Raw genomic sequence first — 14,050 nt, forward strand, 5'->3', positions numbered from 1 at the left:
GGTCTGATGGTGGTGAATGCCAAGTTTTGCCGTCATCGTGATTTAAGAACAGCCAGTTCTTGGCCTTTTCTCTGTCCACTTTTTGCGTTGCGACTTGCTCATGAGCCTTGTTTTTGTCGTGCATTCCGAATTCGCCTCGTCCATGCTCGTTCCAACTACTACCGCATTCGTCTCGCCGAGATGGCCCATGCATCCATTCTCTTCGAGCCAGGTCGACCCACCATCCATGTTGCATGTTTGAGCGGAGTAGCCGTTTCCTTACAAGCTTCTTGATGAAAAACTCCATAAAAGTCATTAATAATGGTGAGAACACGGGGAGACTAGGGTCTGGGGGCCCATAGACTCGATGCACGGCCTCGACTAGCCACCAGTTAGGCAACGCGGGCTAGTAGCTTATTTTGACCTGTGAAGAAGAGCCCATTGCGGAGGAGGGTGGAATTGACGGTCAATAGTTCTGGCGTGGCCGAGACTCCGCGATACAAACGGACTTGACACGGTATAAATACCACGGCTGCCATTCTTTAAAGCTGAGTGGGATGAAATCACACGCCCGAAAACATATACAACCCATATAACTATATACTGTCAAGAAATATCAAAATGCACACACCGCTTACTTTTGCGGCCGATGCCAACACCGACATCTGGAAGAAGCCTCCCACGCATGACGTCTTTACCGGTAAAACCACTTTCCTCGTCTCTCCCACCATGTCATCACCAGACCACGCACAATTTTATTCTTGCAAACCTCGAAAAAGAGAGAGAGAGAAAGAGAGAATCTTGTCTGATTTATCGCAGCCCCCTATCGCGTCCATTCCAAGGGCCCAACTCTCGGCTTCAAATCCGCCAGCATCACCTTCCTCGCCACATACACCCACCAGTTCGACCAGGCCGGCATCCTCTTCAAGTTCACCAACGGCGCCGACAGGAAATGGATCAAGTCGGGCATCGAGCTCTTCAACGACGCGCCCCGCCTGTCCACCGTCTGCACCGACAACTACTCCCGACTGGAGCGTCTCAGACGCCCCCTGCGGCCATGAGATTCGCAACGCCTCCCGCTCCGTCACCATCTCTGTCGAGCGCAGCGACGACGGGGCCGGCATGACGCTGTGGGTGTACCACATCGACCAGGATGGCAAGAAGGCGCCCCTGAGGGAAATTACCTGGCCGTTTGGGACGGCAGCCGGCCATGGGTGGGAGGTCGAGGTTGCCGCCGCCGTTGCGAGGCCCTTCAAGGACACGGCGGACAAGTTGGAGGCCACGTTTACCGAGTTTACTGTCCACTGGAACTAATGGGCTTGACTGGGTTGGCTTTTACGGTCTGTGCTCCGTCTTTGGGAGCAATGGCGAGCAGTAATGCAAATACTACGATTCAAATAAAGATGGGCACGGGCACGTAATTTGACGTAAAGCAGCTTGTGTGCTGAACTGCCATGAGATATGTACCAACCTCGGACTCGGTGTCAACTACGTCAGCTATTCCAGTACATGTGCACCAGATTCTCACATATGCTCATGCAACATTTGAAAGTTTGAAAAAAGTCCATGGCTGGAACCACAAACAATAGATGTGCTTGCATATTCACAGCCAGGACAGCTCGAGTCCGTGACAATCAACCCTACCCCTACAACTTGCTGTCGTGCCCGTGTCCCCGCCGTCATCCTGAACCTTCAGGCACGTGACGTCTGGTCGGTGGCAACCACGCAGTAGCGTCCCTTTGCCAGCTTGACCAGAGCGATTGAGCAAGCGACCATCTTGACGAGCCTGTCCAGAAATTTTGCCGAGTGCTTTGTCGCCAGCTTGCCTTTGTCCTTGGAATCGTCAAGCAATTCACAGTCGTCTTGATTGACGACCCCAGCTGGTGCCCAAAATAAGTCACCCTCGAGAGCGTTCGAATCCTCGAGGTCGGCGGTGACTCAGCAAGAGAGCTTGACGCGACGCAAAACTTTGCTCGTGTCCCTCCCCACTCGACCACCCCGTCGCTGCACCCACGACCAAGTCGTCGCCCCATGCTCAACCTTTTTCTACACTTCTCCTCGACCCCATCCATGCCGAACACATCGTCACAGTGCAGACTCGTCGACACGCATACGACGCCCATCCCATGGTAGACCATTGCTGCTCGTGGCATTGCTCCAGATCTGTCCGGTCTTGGAGGGGGGACCAAAAATATTTCTGTCTTGACCATAGTAGTACTGTGTTACTGGGATAGATTTTTGTTGTACATTTATTTGTCTTTTTTTTTTTTTGTGAGGGGGGTTCCAAGACTACATATTCACCATCAATCCTTATTCGACATTCACATACACCACTTCAACCTCATGTCTTCATTTTTAACACCCAGCCGAAAACCCAGCGCGGGCGGCGGCCCAACCAAGTCTCCCTTTGCTCGGCCAAATGCCGCCCGGGCTCTGAGGGAGCGTGAGGAACGCCGCCAGATGCTGGCCTCGGGACAGGCACTTTCAGCATCTTCATCGGCCAATCGAGGCGGCAGCGTCGCGGCTCCAGCTCGCCAACAATGTCCTAACAAGGCCTGTCCGAAGCCCAATGTCGTGGATGGTACCTGTCAAACCTGCGGCCGTGTCGCCGACGACAGCAACATTGTGGCCGAAGTCCAGTTTGGCGAATCCTCATCGGGTGCGGCAGTGGTCCACGGTTCCTTCATTGGGGCCGATCAAGCCGGTGTTCGCAGCATGGGCCCGGCCTTCCGGAGGGTTGGCGGCACAGAGGATCGCGAGAAGAGTATCCGTGAGGCCCGCGGTCTCATGCAAGGGTACGCTCAGCAACTCAATGTGAGCGAAAGCCTGGTGACTGCTGGCACGCAGGTTTTCAAGCTGGCTTCCGGCGCCAACTTCATCCAGGGGCGGACGCTCGCTAGTGTCGCCGCCGTTTGCCTGTATGCCGCTTGCCGTGCGGAACCACCCTGCAAAGTAATGTTGATTGACCTGGCTGATCTGGTTCAACTCAATGTGTTCAAACTCGGGCGCATCTTCAAGAAGCTCAACGAAGTTGTCCCTATTGGGAACGACGGGCTTATTCCAGTGTACCCCGAGGATCTTATTTGGCGATTCGCAACCAAGATGGAGTTTCACCAAGAGACAGCCAAGGTTGCCGAGGACGCTGTCAGACTGGTCAAGCGAATGAGCCGAGATTGGATGGTCATGGGTCGACGTCCTTCCGGCATCTGCGGCGCTTGTCTGCTGATGGCTGCTCGAATGCACAACTTCCGACGTACCGTCCGCGAGGTTGTCTACATTGTCAAGGTTACCAATCACACCATCCAGAACAGACTCCAAGAGTTCAACGTCACCGAGTCGAGTCAGATGTCAGTAGAGGACTTCCTGAAGCAAGATTTCCTGGAAAGCTCCCATGATCCTCCGTCCTTTTATCGGAAGTCGGATGAGTATAGGAAGATGATGGAGGACAAGTCACGAAAAAGAAAACGAAGAGCCACTGAAAACGGCGAAGATGGCGACATTACCTCAGGCGTGGAAACCGCTTTTCGTCAACGAAGAATGACGGAAGGAGGCGCCGATTTGTCAAAAGCACCCGCCGTCAAATTCCGCCGGGACACTGAAGGGTTTATCATTCCACCCCTGCCATCTCAGATCCCAAAAGACATGCCAACGATCCGCGTCAACGACGAGGGCGAGGAGGAAGACGAAACAACGGAGAACCTAGAAAACCTGGCCAACGAATTCGGCGATGCCATTGACGACGAGCTGGACCAGGAAGAAGGGGAGGGCGAGCAGTCTTCCAACAAGGGTAAACGCCGCGCCAAGCCACGACTTCCCATCGATGAGAACTGGGAAGAAGATGAACGAGAGCTTGAAGGCCAAATCGAAGAAATGTTCAACGATCCGCTGACCTATGAGCACGCGCTTGCGTATGCGAACGCTGAACAGCGCGCCAGGATCCACTCCCACTGGGCTCTTCAGCAACGGCCGTCCAAAGCTGTATCCATGGCGGAGGAGGTCGCAGAGGACGAATTTGCCGACGATCCGGAGGTGCAGAATTGTCTGCTCTCGCCTGATGAGGCCCGTATCAAAGAGCTCATCTGGGTAAACCAGAACAAGGATTGGCTGCGACAGCACCAGGAAAAGCTGTTTCGAAAGAAGGTTGAGGCAGAGAGACCAAAGCAGACACGTCGACGTCGGAAGCGCGCCAGGATGGGCGAAGGCCAGACTAGCCCAGCGAGCTCTGCGGCCGAGGCAGCCATCAATGTTGTCAAGGACCGGGCCTGGTCCAAGCGAATCAATTACGATGCCATCCGCAGCATCTTTGACATTCCCAATGCAGGTGGTCTCGGATCGGCAGCGACGAGTCGCAAAACCAGCGTCGCTGGCAGCACGCTGGGTGGTGATGACGCGAATGAAGAGCCAGAGGAGAGTGTTGCCGGTGACGACGAGGCCCAGGAGGAAGCATATGAAGAGCAGGAGGAATATGGCCAAGGGGAGGAATTTGGCGGTGGCGACGGCGGCGAATTTGAAGGTGGATATGACGATGATCCCGATATGGATGCAGAATATGGCCTGGAAGATGATGAGTAAGCTTGGGCGTTGGATATTTCATAGGCTTGCTTTTCTTTTTTTCGGCGCATGCAGGCGTTCAGATACCCGGATAGATGATACGGAGTACAATGTAACTGTATTGTAAACGGTACCATCACTCTTTCCTTTTTTTTTTGCCCCCCCATATCATGTCGGGCAACTAGTATATTGACATATTCGCTGGCCCTTTCTCTTAGACGCCGTGCACCTTTCTTCCCCTGACATACACAAACCGTATATTCCTGTCATCGCCTGTCATGACAAACTTTTCGAGCATCGTCCTCACGGAATCGTCCTCCTCTAGCGGCGCGTTGACACCGCCCACCTCCCCGCGCAGCGTCCACGACCAGGGCGTCAACTCCTTGCCGCACTCGAAATTGCCCACCTCCCCACCAAACCCGACTACCTGCGCCCTCCCAACGTCGCCATGTGGAAAACCTCTTCAAAACGACACGGCCGCCGTGCCGTCTCGCGCCTCCAAGTAGTCCCGTGCAAACGACGCCACGAGACTGTGCTGGCATGGCTTGAGCATAGATGACGAGTAGCCGCCGCCCGAGTCCGTGCCCAGGCCTACTTTATATGCCGCTGCGCAGAAAGGCCTTTACGGGGGGCGGCCATGAAGCCTCCCCCTATGGTCATGTTTGCGGTGGGACAGTGGGCGACGCCGCACTTCAGATCGGCCAGGCGCTGGGTCTCGTAGTCGGTCATGATGGTGCAGTGGGCGAGGATGGAGCGGTCGTTGAGGAGGCCGAAGTGCTGGTAGAGGTCGGCTTCGGTTGGTGAAGTCTGAGAACAGCGCGAGCGTCGCCTTCTTTTCCTGCTCCGACTCGTTGAAGGTGCGTCTGGATAGCCATGTCCGGGTACTGCCGCGCCAGGTCGCCCAGGCCCGCGAGCAGGCTGGGCTCGCAGCAGATTGCGAACCGGGGCGTGAGGACGTGGCGCACCAGCTCGCCCTTGGGGTCGATGCGCCGGATGTGGTTGATGCAGTCGAGCGTGACTTGGAGGGACTCGCGCTCGTCTGCGTCGCGGTAGTAGTCGGGTGCGTTTCTGCTCATGTTGCATTTGCCCACGAGGGCGCGCTGGCCGCGGGCGAGGCAGGTGGTCTGCCAGGATCTTGGGTGGCCTCGCCGTGCTTGGAGCCGTAGTAGCTGGCTGTTGTTACGACCCTGGCGCAGCATGCCGTCCACGACGTGGCCGTAGACTCGTTTCGCGTGGGAGGGCGTCCTCGAAGCGCGCTTCGTTGGGGAAGGCAACTTGGTCCAACCACTCGAGAATGTGGAGGGCCCTGGCCTGGCCGCGGTGTAGCCATTGCGGAGCGTGGTGATGCGTGTCTACGAAGCCGGGCATGAGGAACTGCCCACGAGTCAGGTATGTGATGGGACAAGAGGCGGAGTCGAGCGAGTTCAGCTTGGAGGGGACCTGATCGGCGGGAATGGTCGGCTTCGAGCGAGGCGAATTTGGCCTGTGGGAGTGACGATGAGAGGGCGTTATCGAGGATGGCAAGGCTCGAGAGGGATGTGGCGTGGATGACGACGCCGTGGAAGGCGTGAGACCTGTCGTTTGTTGTCATTTTGTTTTGCTTGAAATATATAATAGATCAGAGGAGCTGAGGGATACGGAAGGATGGATGAGATATAGTGTTGGATGATGTGGAATGTCCAGATGAGGGGAGGAAGCGGAGGTCAGTCTATAATTGTTGGTGCACTTGTGGTGAGGGTGGCTCGAAGTTATGGACGTGGAAAAAGAGCCGTTGGCCCCCAGGTTGTATTGTGATATGACCCTGATCAAGCTGGTGGTGCCTGCTGCTTCTAGTGAGCATAATTATACGTGCGTTGGCTCGCATGAATGCCTACCATGTAGTTCAATGGCGAACGATTTACCTACCCCGTATGCCTCACTACTTCGAATGTGGGCTCCCACGACATTTCATCTAACACGACGCGATCCAAACTAATCCGGTACAAAACCCCAAATACAAAAGGCCTTCTTTGCCAATGGCTCCGGAATACATAGGTGCCTGACTATACAATATGTACGTACAATCCTGATCATATTAATATTCAGGGTCTCGGTGAATGAATTACTCCCTGCCATCTCCACCGGACGCCACAACGCCCCGGACTATTCCATGTTGAATGGCCCACCCGCGAGATGGTGTCGGGCCCGAAGCTCATCTCTCTTCTGACAGGCTTGCAAGCCACTTTCAGGGGCCCGCTCAGCTAAATGTCAACTGTTCTTGCAACCCATTCACCCGTCCAAACCGGTTTCAGCTCCAGCGTTCTCAAGACAGGATAAGCAATCGTGACTGAGATAAGAGTAGCTCGTCACCCACATCTCCTCCATACCTGCCAATCTTCTTGGCGATGGGCGCGATATACTAATCGCGCCGTTAGCATCAGTCCCAAAATCAGCCGCTCAGCTTCTTGGTTACATACCCAGGTTTGACACATGCCTAAGAATGAAAATCCGATGCCAATCAGCAGAGAAGCTGTACCGGCCAAGCCCAGCGGTAGTCGTTTTGGGGTCCTGCCACGCCGTCAAGTCATACCCTCCAATCATTGGCCGAAAATAAAAGTGCTCAATAAAGAGAATGACAGCGAAAGCAAGAGTCCAATACCCAAGAATTGAGAGCAAGTTGTTGATGATTTCCTCCAACACATTACGGCCACCATAGGCGAGCGCAAATGTGACGAGACTCAAAATTGTGCACCAGAAGAACCGTGGAACAGCAACAAAGTGTTTGCCAAGGAGCTGCATGCAAAGCGCGCTGGAGTAAATATTTGCATCGTGTCGCCAACTGTTTTTTGAATTCAGTCAGCATAAGAGTCGGTTCAGCCGCCTGAACTACATATTAAACCTACGAAACGAAAGGGCGAAGAAGACACAGGCAAACTTGCCCCAGGCATCAGGAGGTGACATGATGGCAAGAATGAGACCACCAGTGCCACTCTGGCGGTGAATGTCGGATAGTGTCTCGTTTGTCAGAACAACCCCCCCCGAGGAGATTACCTAGAATTCCAACAAATATTGTAGGCACGATCAAGCCAATATATGTCAGCCCAAACAACCAACCACTTACTAGTCGTGACCGGGTAGTGGATGTAGTAGTCGCCCGCTATCGGACACCAAGAAGCGCAGACGCCGAAGATGATGGCAAAGTACGACAAACAGCCCCCGCTAAGATCAATTCCAGAGCTAAGACCGGCGTCTGGTGTCGGGAAAAGTACTTGGCTGACTGTCCGTAGAGAACACAGATGAGTACAAAAGCAAAGAACCAGGCATATCTTTCGTAATGATGGATAATTCCGTAGCCTAGAAAAGACACTACAAAGGCTGCAAGAATGACGATGACGATGCCGACAACCAGTGCCAGACTAGCCCCTGACACGGCACGGAGAAGCTGGCCTCCAAGAATAGCGGCAATCGTTGCATAGCCAATGTTGATAACGACGTTTAGCACAGCGGCAAACTTTGACCCGCAAAGGCCCAGGAATACCGCGACACTGCCACTTGTCGTAATCCGGTCATGGGTGAAAGGGTGCGGTAAAGGCGGGCACAGTCGATCCAGACAGTGTTGCGAAGATAGTGAGAATTATGGAGGTGTTGACTGAGAGTCCAAGGATCGGACCCAAATACCAATTTGAATCATGGTTGGGCTGAACAAGACGGAAAACCAGAAAAAGATCATCTGGATAGCCATATTAGCGCCATAGCCCGTAACGCCCTACCACATTACATACATACGTTGAGTATTTGCGGGGGTCTGCGTTTGGTCCTCTGGAACCCTCGCCACGCCCATGGCCTCAAACTTGGCAAACCGGTCGATTCGACTTTCGAGATTCGCAAGGAACCTCAAGACAGGGTTCTTTTGCTGGATGGCATCAATCCTTGTATCACACCATAATCGGCAGATATCTGCTTTGACGAATCCTTCAAGTCATCACTATTCAGGTTCGTATGACGAAGCGTGGTGTGCTTCTCGATCTCGCCGCCCCCGCCAGGTGTGGATGGTGGCGAGCTGGATGGCATGGTGATGTAGTCTCTGCTTGTCTGCCCACTGTCCACTTGTCCACTACCCAGTTGAGACGCGAGACTGTGAGATGAGGTAGTATAGACAATAACGCAGATCTCAATGGGGTTGCGTTGCAGAGAAAATGAGCGGCGCATCCGGGACGCACTCAGATGCAGCCAGGTGAAGGGGCAGGAGCGACCGACCCTCAAGCACGTGAGCATTCCCTTTTCGGAGCGGAAGATTTCAAAAAAGAACACAATGGACGTAACTCCGGTCTTCCACGCTTCATCATGACGAATTAGGGAGCGAAGATGGCGGACAGAAGGAAAGTTCAAACTCACCAGGAAAAAGGAACCATTGATGGCAGTTCAGTCACAGGCAAGTGAGCCAAAGGTGGCGCGTGTCCGACGCTAACAGATTAAAAGCTTACAACGCTACGTCCATGTCTCAAAAAGCGTCAATTATCCCGTCAGTCGTCGACGAATGGACAAATGACCCAAGGCTTGACAAATGCTTTTCATTCCTAGTTCGTGCTCAAGTAGCGGTCTGCAAAACGATCCCATCATCCCATTCGCTACTTCATGACGCCGCTTTTATCAATGGCTCAGCCGGGCCCTTGCAAATAACGTTTAACTATGTGACCGTTTTGAGCGTCCATGTCCGAGAAAGATCAACTGGTGTTTGATATTACTACTACGCAAGTAAAGGACCCGTGTTGCAATAATTCCATACGATCGAGTTATTACGCGCCGTGAGTTGAGCCTGGAGTGTTGGCAAGCAAAGCCCTACCTGCTGGCACGTTCATTTGTGTCAACGGAATATAAGGGGTATAGTTGCTATTAGCGCGTTCTTTTTCGTGATAATTTGTTACACGTCAAATGTCATCCCCAAATGGCCGGTGTGGCGCAAACTACGGCCTCACAGGCCAGGCACAGGCAGCCCTCGATACGGGCGAGTGAGCTTGCTTAGCCTGCAAGGACTGGCTGAAGTTTTCGCCCAGCTCCTCATAATCTAACAGTGGAAAACATTGGCTTCACGTGGGCTCATCTAGGTTGGGATTGGCTTGCCAGAAATCGGATGCGGACTGTGGATAAACTAGAGCCGGGCCCTTTGTCGCATGGAGTGGACTTTTATATCCTATCCATTCCCCTGGCTACGGAGTAGCAGACAGGACCATTTATAACAGTAGTAAGTTGAGACGAACTACAGCTAACATCAAGATCCGTCATGCCAACCTTGCCAAGGTTGTTTTCCATAAACTCCCCTCCCCCAATACATCAAGTTCGATAGTTTAAGAGGGGTTCTCTCGTCTTACTGAGGACACGAACAGCCTGAAAACCCATTTATCATTGCCCAAGTTGCCTTAATCCGGCTTGACTGCTCTAGGTTACAGCGATCTTCAATCGGAAGGGATCAAATTCTAGCTTCGGGATCCTAGTGATGGATATAGGGAAGCCTCTGGCTGGCCGTTGATGCTGGTCCAGATAGGTATGACGAAAGTTTTGTTGATCATTAAACCCTAGCTTACCATCGACATTCACCGGACGGATAGTGTTATTCCGGCGTTGCCGGCGTCAATTCCCCAGAAACGAGACAGCGACTGACGGAACTGATACGTCCTGTTCTGTTGGCCTATTATTTACTGTTGTTGAGGTTGCGGCCAGCGTTGTAACGCCATTCAGCTATACGCAAGACGTCGGCTGTGGCCTGATTGATGTTCCAAGTGACGAGTGCGTCGTCAATTAGGCATAGCTGAACTCCTCTGACAATCCATATCTTACTTCCTACTTCAAGTCATATTAATAGGATAGATCCGGCCAAGCAACTAGATTCAATTTATCGGTTGGCTTACTCGCTACGCACTCATGGAACTCGCCACTGGGAATTTCAGCTCGCCGCTGATCATGGGCGTCATCACCCGCTATCGAGGCAAACTGAGTCATGAACATTATTGTGACCTCATTTTATCGCAAGGGTGAGCGATATAGGACTCACGATTACGTCTAACATAGGGAGCCACACTCTCGAGTCGAGCAGACCTTCCACAGCTCCCCCTGTTCAGCACAAAATTCACCTTCAGTCTATCCAAACTGGGTATGCGTCGAGACCAACAAACCCGGCATACCATATCCTGCTGGTTACGTCGGAGAGAGGTGAAAGCGTAAAGCTGAAGTGATAAAAATGCACAAAGCTACACCAGATAAGAAATACCATGGCAACTTGAGCTCTAAAAAGATGCACCCATCTAGGCATCCGAGTCCGAGCCTTTCAAGTCTTGTACGGACAAACAGATCCACGCGCCAGCAGAGTCGTATTCGTACTGCCGTGAGACATGGCCCTCACATGGGGGCCAGAGTAAAATGCTCAAATGCGCGCCGGTAATGCAGCCAATCTGTCAGCTGAGATGATGCGTGCGGCATCGCTCACGCCGAGGTCCCTAATGTTACTTGCCCGAGAACTTCCCAGCCTTACCTTGCCTTCTACACAAGACATCGATTTTCACACCCGAGCATTAGGGCAAAACAATAACCTGGAAGTAGGCCACACTGGACAAGAACAATATTGCCTGGTAGAAGGTGCTTGCTTGGGCACCGAACACGACTTGCACAAGTACCAAAGGAAAAGACCATGCAAGACATGGAGCGCCACCTTTCTTCTAATTTGCCAATAAAATGCCGCTATGCCAGGGGTTTGACTCGGGCCAACGAATGATACTCAGTCATACCGTTCAATTTCTTGTCTCGGTGTCACCCACCAGCTGTTGTGCTATTTGACAGCCTCAAGGACACTCCGCTATGGGTGCCATGGAGAGACAAGTTGGGCTAAAGGGGCCGGATCAGTAAATCTCGAATGGCCCAGTGCCTGGTTGATTTCATTAAGCTGTTACGTCCCTTAAGATCTTCAAGGACGCCGCTGATCAGGACACAGTATATTCCGTCACGGCATTTCATCCGCTCGAATATGTGATATCCGTAGCCGGAGGCGCGTTCGTTTCTTCAATCCACCATCGTAACGACAGCCACTGCCTTTGTCCGCTCACCGAAAGCAGATTTTCCCCACGCGTCTCCGAGCCTCGAGAACTTTTGTTATAGAAATGACGGGATAAACGCGGGTCGGAGATCGAACGTTTAGCTGCAAAAGATGGCCGACTCGAGGCAAGTCGAGTCGTGGACATGGTATGGCTTCGCCAGCCTCTTCACACTCTGCCGTTTGTACGTGCATTATTCCGCGGATATGGCTCGGTGCTTCGTGTGCCAAAAACTCTATCTTCAGCAGTGTCAGTGTCAGCACCAGGACTAACTAGGATGCAGCGTCTCGAGGTCTATCCGACTGGGTGGAGTTAGGTAGTTCGAGATCGAAGACTATGTCATGGTTCTTGCCTTTGTAAGGAAATACGTCTTGATTCAAGAATGAAAAGTCAAGTCAAGTCATGTCCGCCGCTTGACCCACTCGCGGAGGAAGCCGATATGTGGCGCTGACACTTGGCGATCTTCCCGCACTTTGACACTGACAGCTGACAGGGTGTCTACACCAATGTCATTGTATGGGTCAATATTCAAGAAAAGCACCCCCACACCAATATCCTGCCGTCGACGGGCACCAGTGGCATGAGCGGAGCCGAGATGCGTGATCGTGTCTACGGAAGCAAGATTACGTTTACAATTGAGGAGTCCATGGTGGTTTTGCAAATGCTATGCAAGGTGTGCATGTGTTTGTTGTTCATGAAGTTGACGTGAGGAAGCACTGCGACAACATTCAATGCCATAGGGTGCAGTTGTTTACTGACAAGAGTTTGGACCCAGATTGGGATTGAAGCGACAGTTGCATGTCAAGCTGTTGCTTGGCTACGTTCTAGCGGGATGGGTCGTTACTGAGGCCTTCTTCTTCGGCTTTTGGTGTCAACCATTTCGCAATTACTTTCGAGTCTTCGCGGGAAACACACGTACGTCCCGAGTCATATTCTCGGAGCGAGCAATGAGCACTAACATTGAGCGTTGCCATGGGGATGTAGCCGGCTGTACGACATCGCAGAACCATCTGATTATGTCGTTTGCTTTCAACATTTCATCTGATCTTTTAATGCTCGCCGCTCCCATATCAATGTTGCTGCAGTCACAGCTGCCCTGGAAGAAGTGCGTAATCTCCCCCACCTTGAATAATTACAATCGGCGCTGACCAGCCATAGAAAAGCGACCATTTGTGGGATATTCGGCTTGGGCATCTTTGTCGTACGTCGCTACAAGCTCAACGATACGAGCGTTCGTTCTGACCATTGGCTAGATTCTTGCCGCTGTGCTAAACAGGTATTATTGCTTCGCACATCCTGAGAGCATCCTCTGGATCTACTGGTACGTTCGCGAAGCCAGCACCGCCATCATTGTCACCAACGTGCCTCACTGCTACGCGCTCCCCCGAAAAGCACTCCAGCTCGAGGCATTCAGCAGCCTCGTTGGCAGCATACTCAAAACAAAGCGCGCCTCATCCGGCAAGCATAGGGAAGACCGCGGTGCCAACAAGCATAAAGTAGCCGTCGACAAGGCCATTCGGCATAGCAAGCCCAAGTCATCGGAAAGCACGGAGAACATTGCGGCAAATGTATCAAAACCAGCATCAACATTACAAATATGGCAGAGAAGCGAATATAGTGTCAACACAAATAATACGAGTGAACCTCCATGGGAAGAGACGGAGCTGCAGCAAATATGGCAAGGCGGACTGGGGACGACGGCAAAAGTCGAGGCGGCCAGGGCGGCCAGTTATGGGAGTCCGCGCAATCGTGATGACCGTGAGGGCATTGGACAGACGGTGTGATGCCATTGGAGTTTGTCAATTATTGGATCAAGTGATTTAGCTTTGCTATGGTATCATTAACATCAGGATTCGTAAACAGGGACAGGAAGCCAATTGCGGAGTCTCCGACATGTCATTTTCTTGCCGTATCTCCCTGACGTTTAGTAAACCCCCCTTTCTCCTTCCCCCGACCGTCGCATTTTTCGGCCAACAGTTCGGTGACCACATGGCCGTCCGATTATGGGGTAGCACAGTGTAACACATCGCCGAGTGTCGGTGGAATTTACACCAAGATGCCGGGATTTAATTTTCTTTTTTCTTCACTTCAGACGTTTATGGGCACGTGCGGTAGCATCGCAAGCCGTTTGTGCAACACGGGCGAGCCGCGGGACACAGTTCCGGCGGGGAAAAAGATATGTACACCCCTCCGGTTCCGGATAAGGGGCTCTTTTGTTCGGAGAAATGTCGTGACGGGGTTGTGGAGGGACCGTTCGTTCGTACAGAGAGCTTTATTAGGGACGGGGTTGTGACAGAGAATTGGTGCTTTGCGTGGGGAACGCGGTTGTGCGGGTAGCGGCTGCAAGGTGGTGGGATAAGCATAAGTTTTCGGGATGGAGAGTGCTTACGCGGGAGGATGGATAATGATGTTTCGGGAGATGCAGACGTAGATGCGGTTCTAGAATGTTCCATAATTGC

The 14,050-nt window shown here is 52.6% G+C and overlaps 5 protein-coding genes across 5 annotated transcripts; 4 read left to right on the plus strand and 1 right to left on the minus strand.

Moving 5' to 3' along the window:
* Positions 1-600: 600 nt before the first annotated feature.
* Positions 601-1,040, plus strand: J3458_019309 (uncharacterized protein; the record flags this gene model as incomplete). Its single annotated transcript, XM_007813596.2, has 2 exons — positions 601-679; positions 799-1,040. The coding sequence occupies 2 exons, from the start codon at positions 601-603 to the stop codon at positions 1,038-1,040; spliced, it is 321 nt and encodes a 106-aa protein (XP_007811787.2).
* A 1,282-nt stretch (positions 1,041-2,322) lies between these two features.
* BRF1_4 (transcription factor TFIIIB subunit brf1) lies at positions 2,323-4,551 on the plus strand (the record flags this gene model as incomplete). Its single annotated transcript, XM_007813595.2, has 1 exon — positions 2,323-4,551. One exon carries the CDS (start codon positions 2,323-2,325, stop codon positions 4,549-4,551), a length of 2,229 nt encoding a protein of 742 aa, XP_007811786.2.
* Positions 4,552-5,255: 704 nt separating this feature from the next.
* On the minus strand, positions 5,256-6,121 carry J3458_019311 (uncharacterized protein; the record flags this gene model as incomplete). The annotated part of the gene is made up of 2 exons (XM_066121454.1): positions 5,256-5,841; positions 5,913-6,121. 2 exons carry the CDS (start codon positions 6,119-6,121, stop codon positions 5,256-5,258), a joined length of 795 nt encoding a protein of 264 aa, XP_065973480.1.
* Positions 6,122-10,931: 4,810 nt separating this feature from the next.
* Positions 10,932-11,234, plus strand: J3458_019312 (uncharacterized protein; the record flags this gene model as incomplete). The annotated part of the gene is made up of 1 exon (XM_066121455.1): positions 10,932-11,234. One exon carries the CDS (start codon positions 10,932-10,934, stop codon positions 11,232-11,234), a length of 303 nt encoding a protein of 100 aa, XP_065973481.1.
* A 698-nt stretch (positions 11,235-11,932) lies between these two features.
* On the plus strand, positions 11,933-13,375 carry J3458_019313 (uncharacterized protein; the record flags this gene model as incomplete). Its single annotated transcript, XM_066121456.1, has 6 exons — positions 11,933-11,947; positions 12,085-12,296; positions 12,367-12,506; positions 12,576-12,696; positions 12,750-12,792; positions 12,845-13,375. 6 exons carry the CDS (start codon positions 11,933-11,935, stop codon positions 13,373-13,375), a joined length of 1,062 nt encoding a protein of 353 aa, XP_065973482.1.
* Positions 13,376-14,050: the final 675 nt, after the last annotated feature.

Source organism: Metarhizium acridum (genome assembly GCF_019434415.1).
Source record: "Metarhizium acridum strain ARSEF 324 chromosome Unknown scaffold_564, whole genome shotgun sequence".
NCBI lineage: Eukaryota > Fungi > Ascomycota > Sordariomycetes > Hypocreales > Clavicipitaceae > Metarhizium > Metarhizium acridum.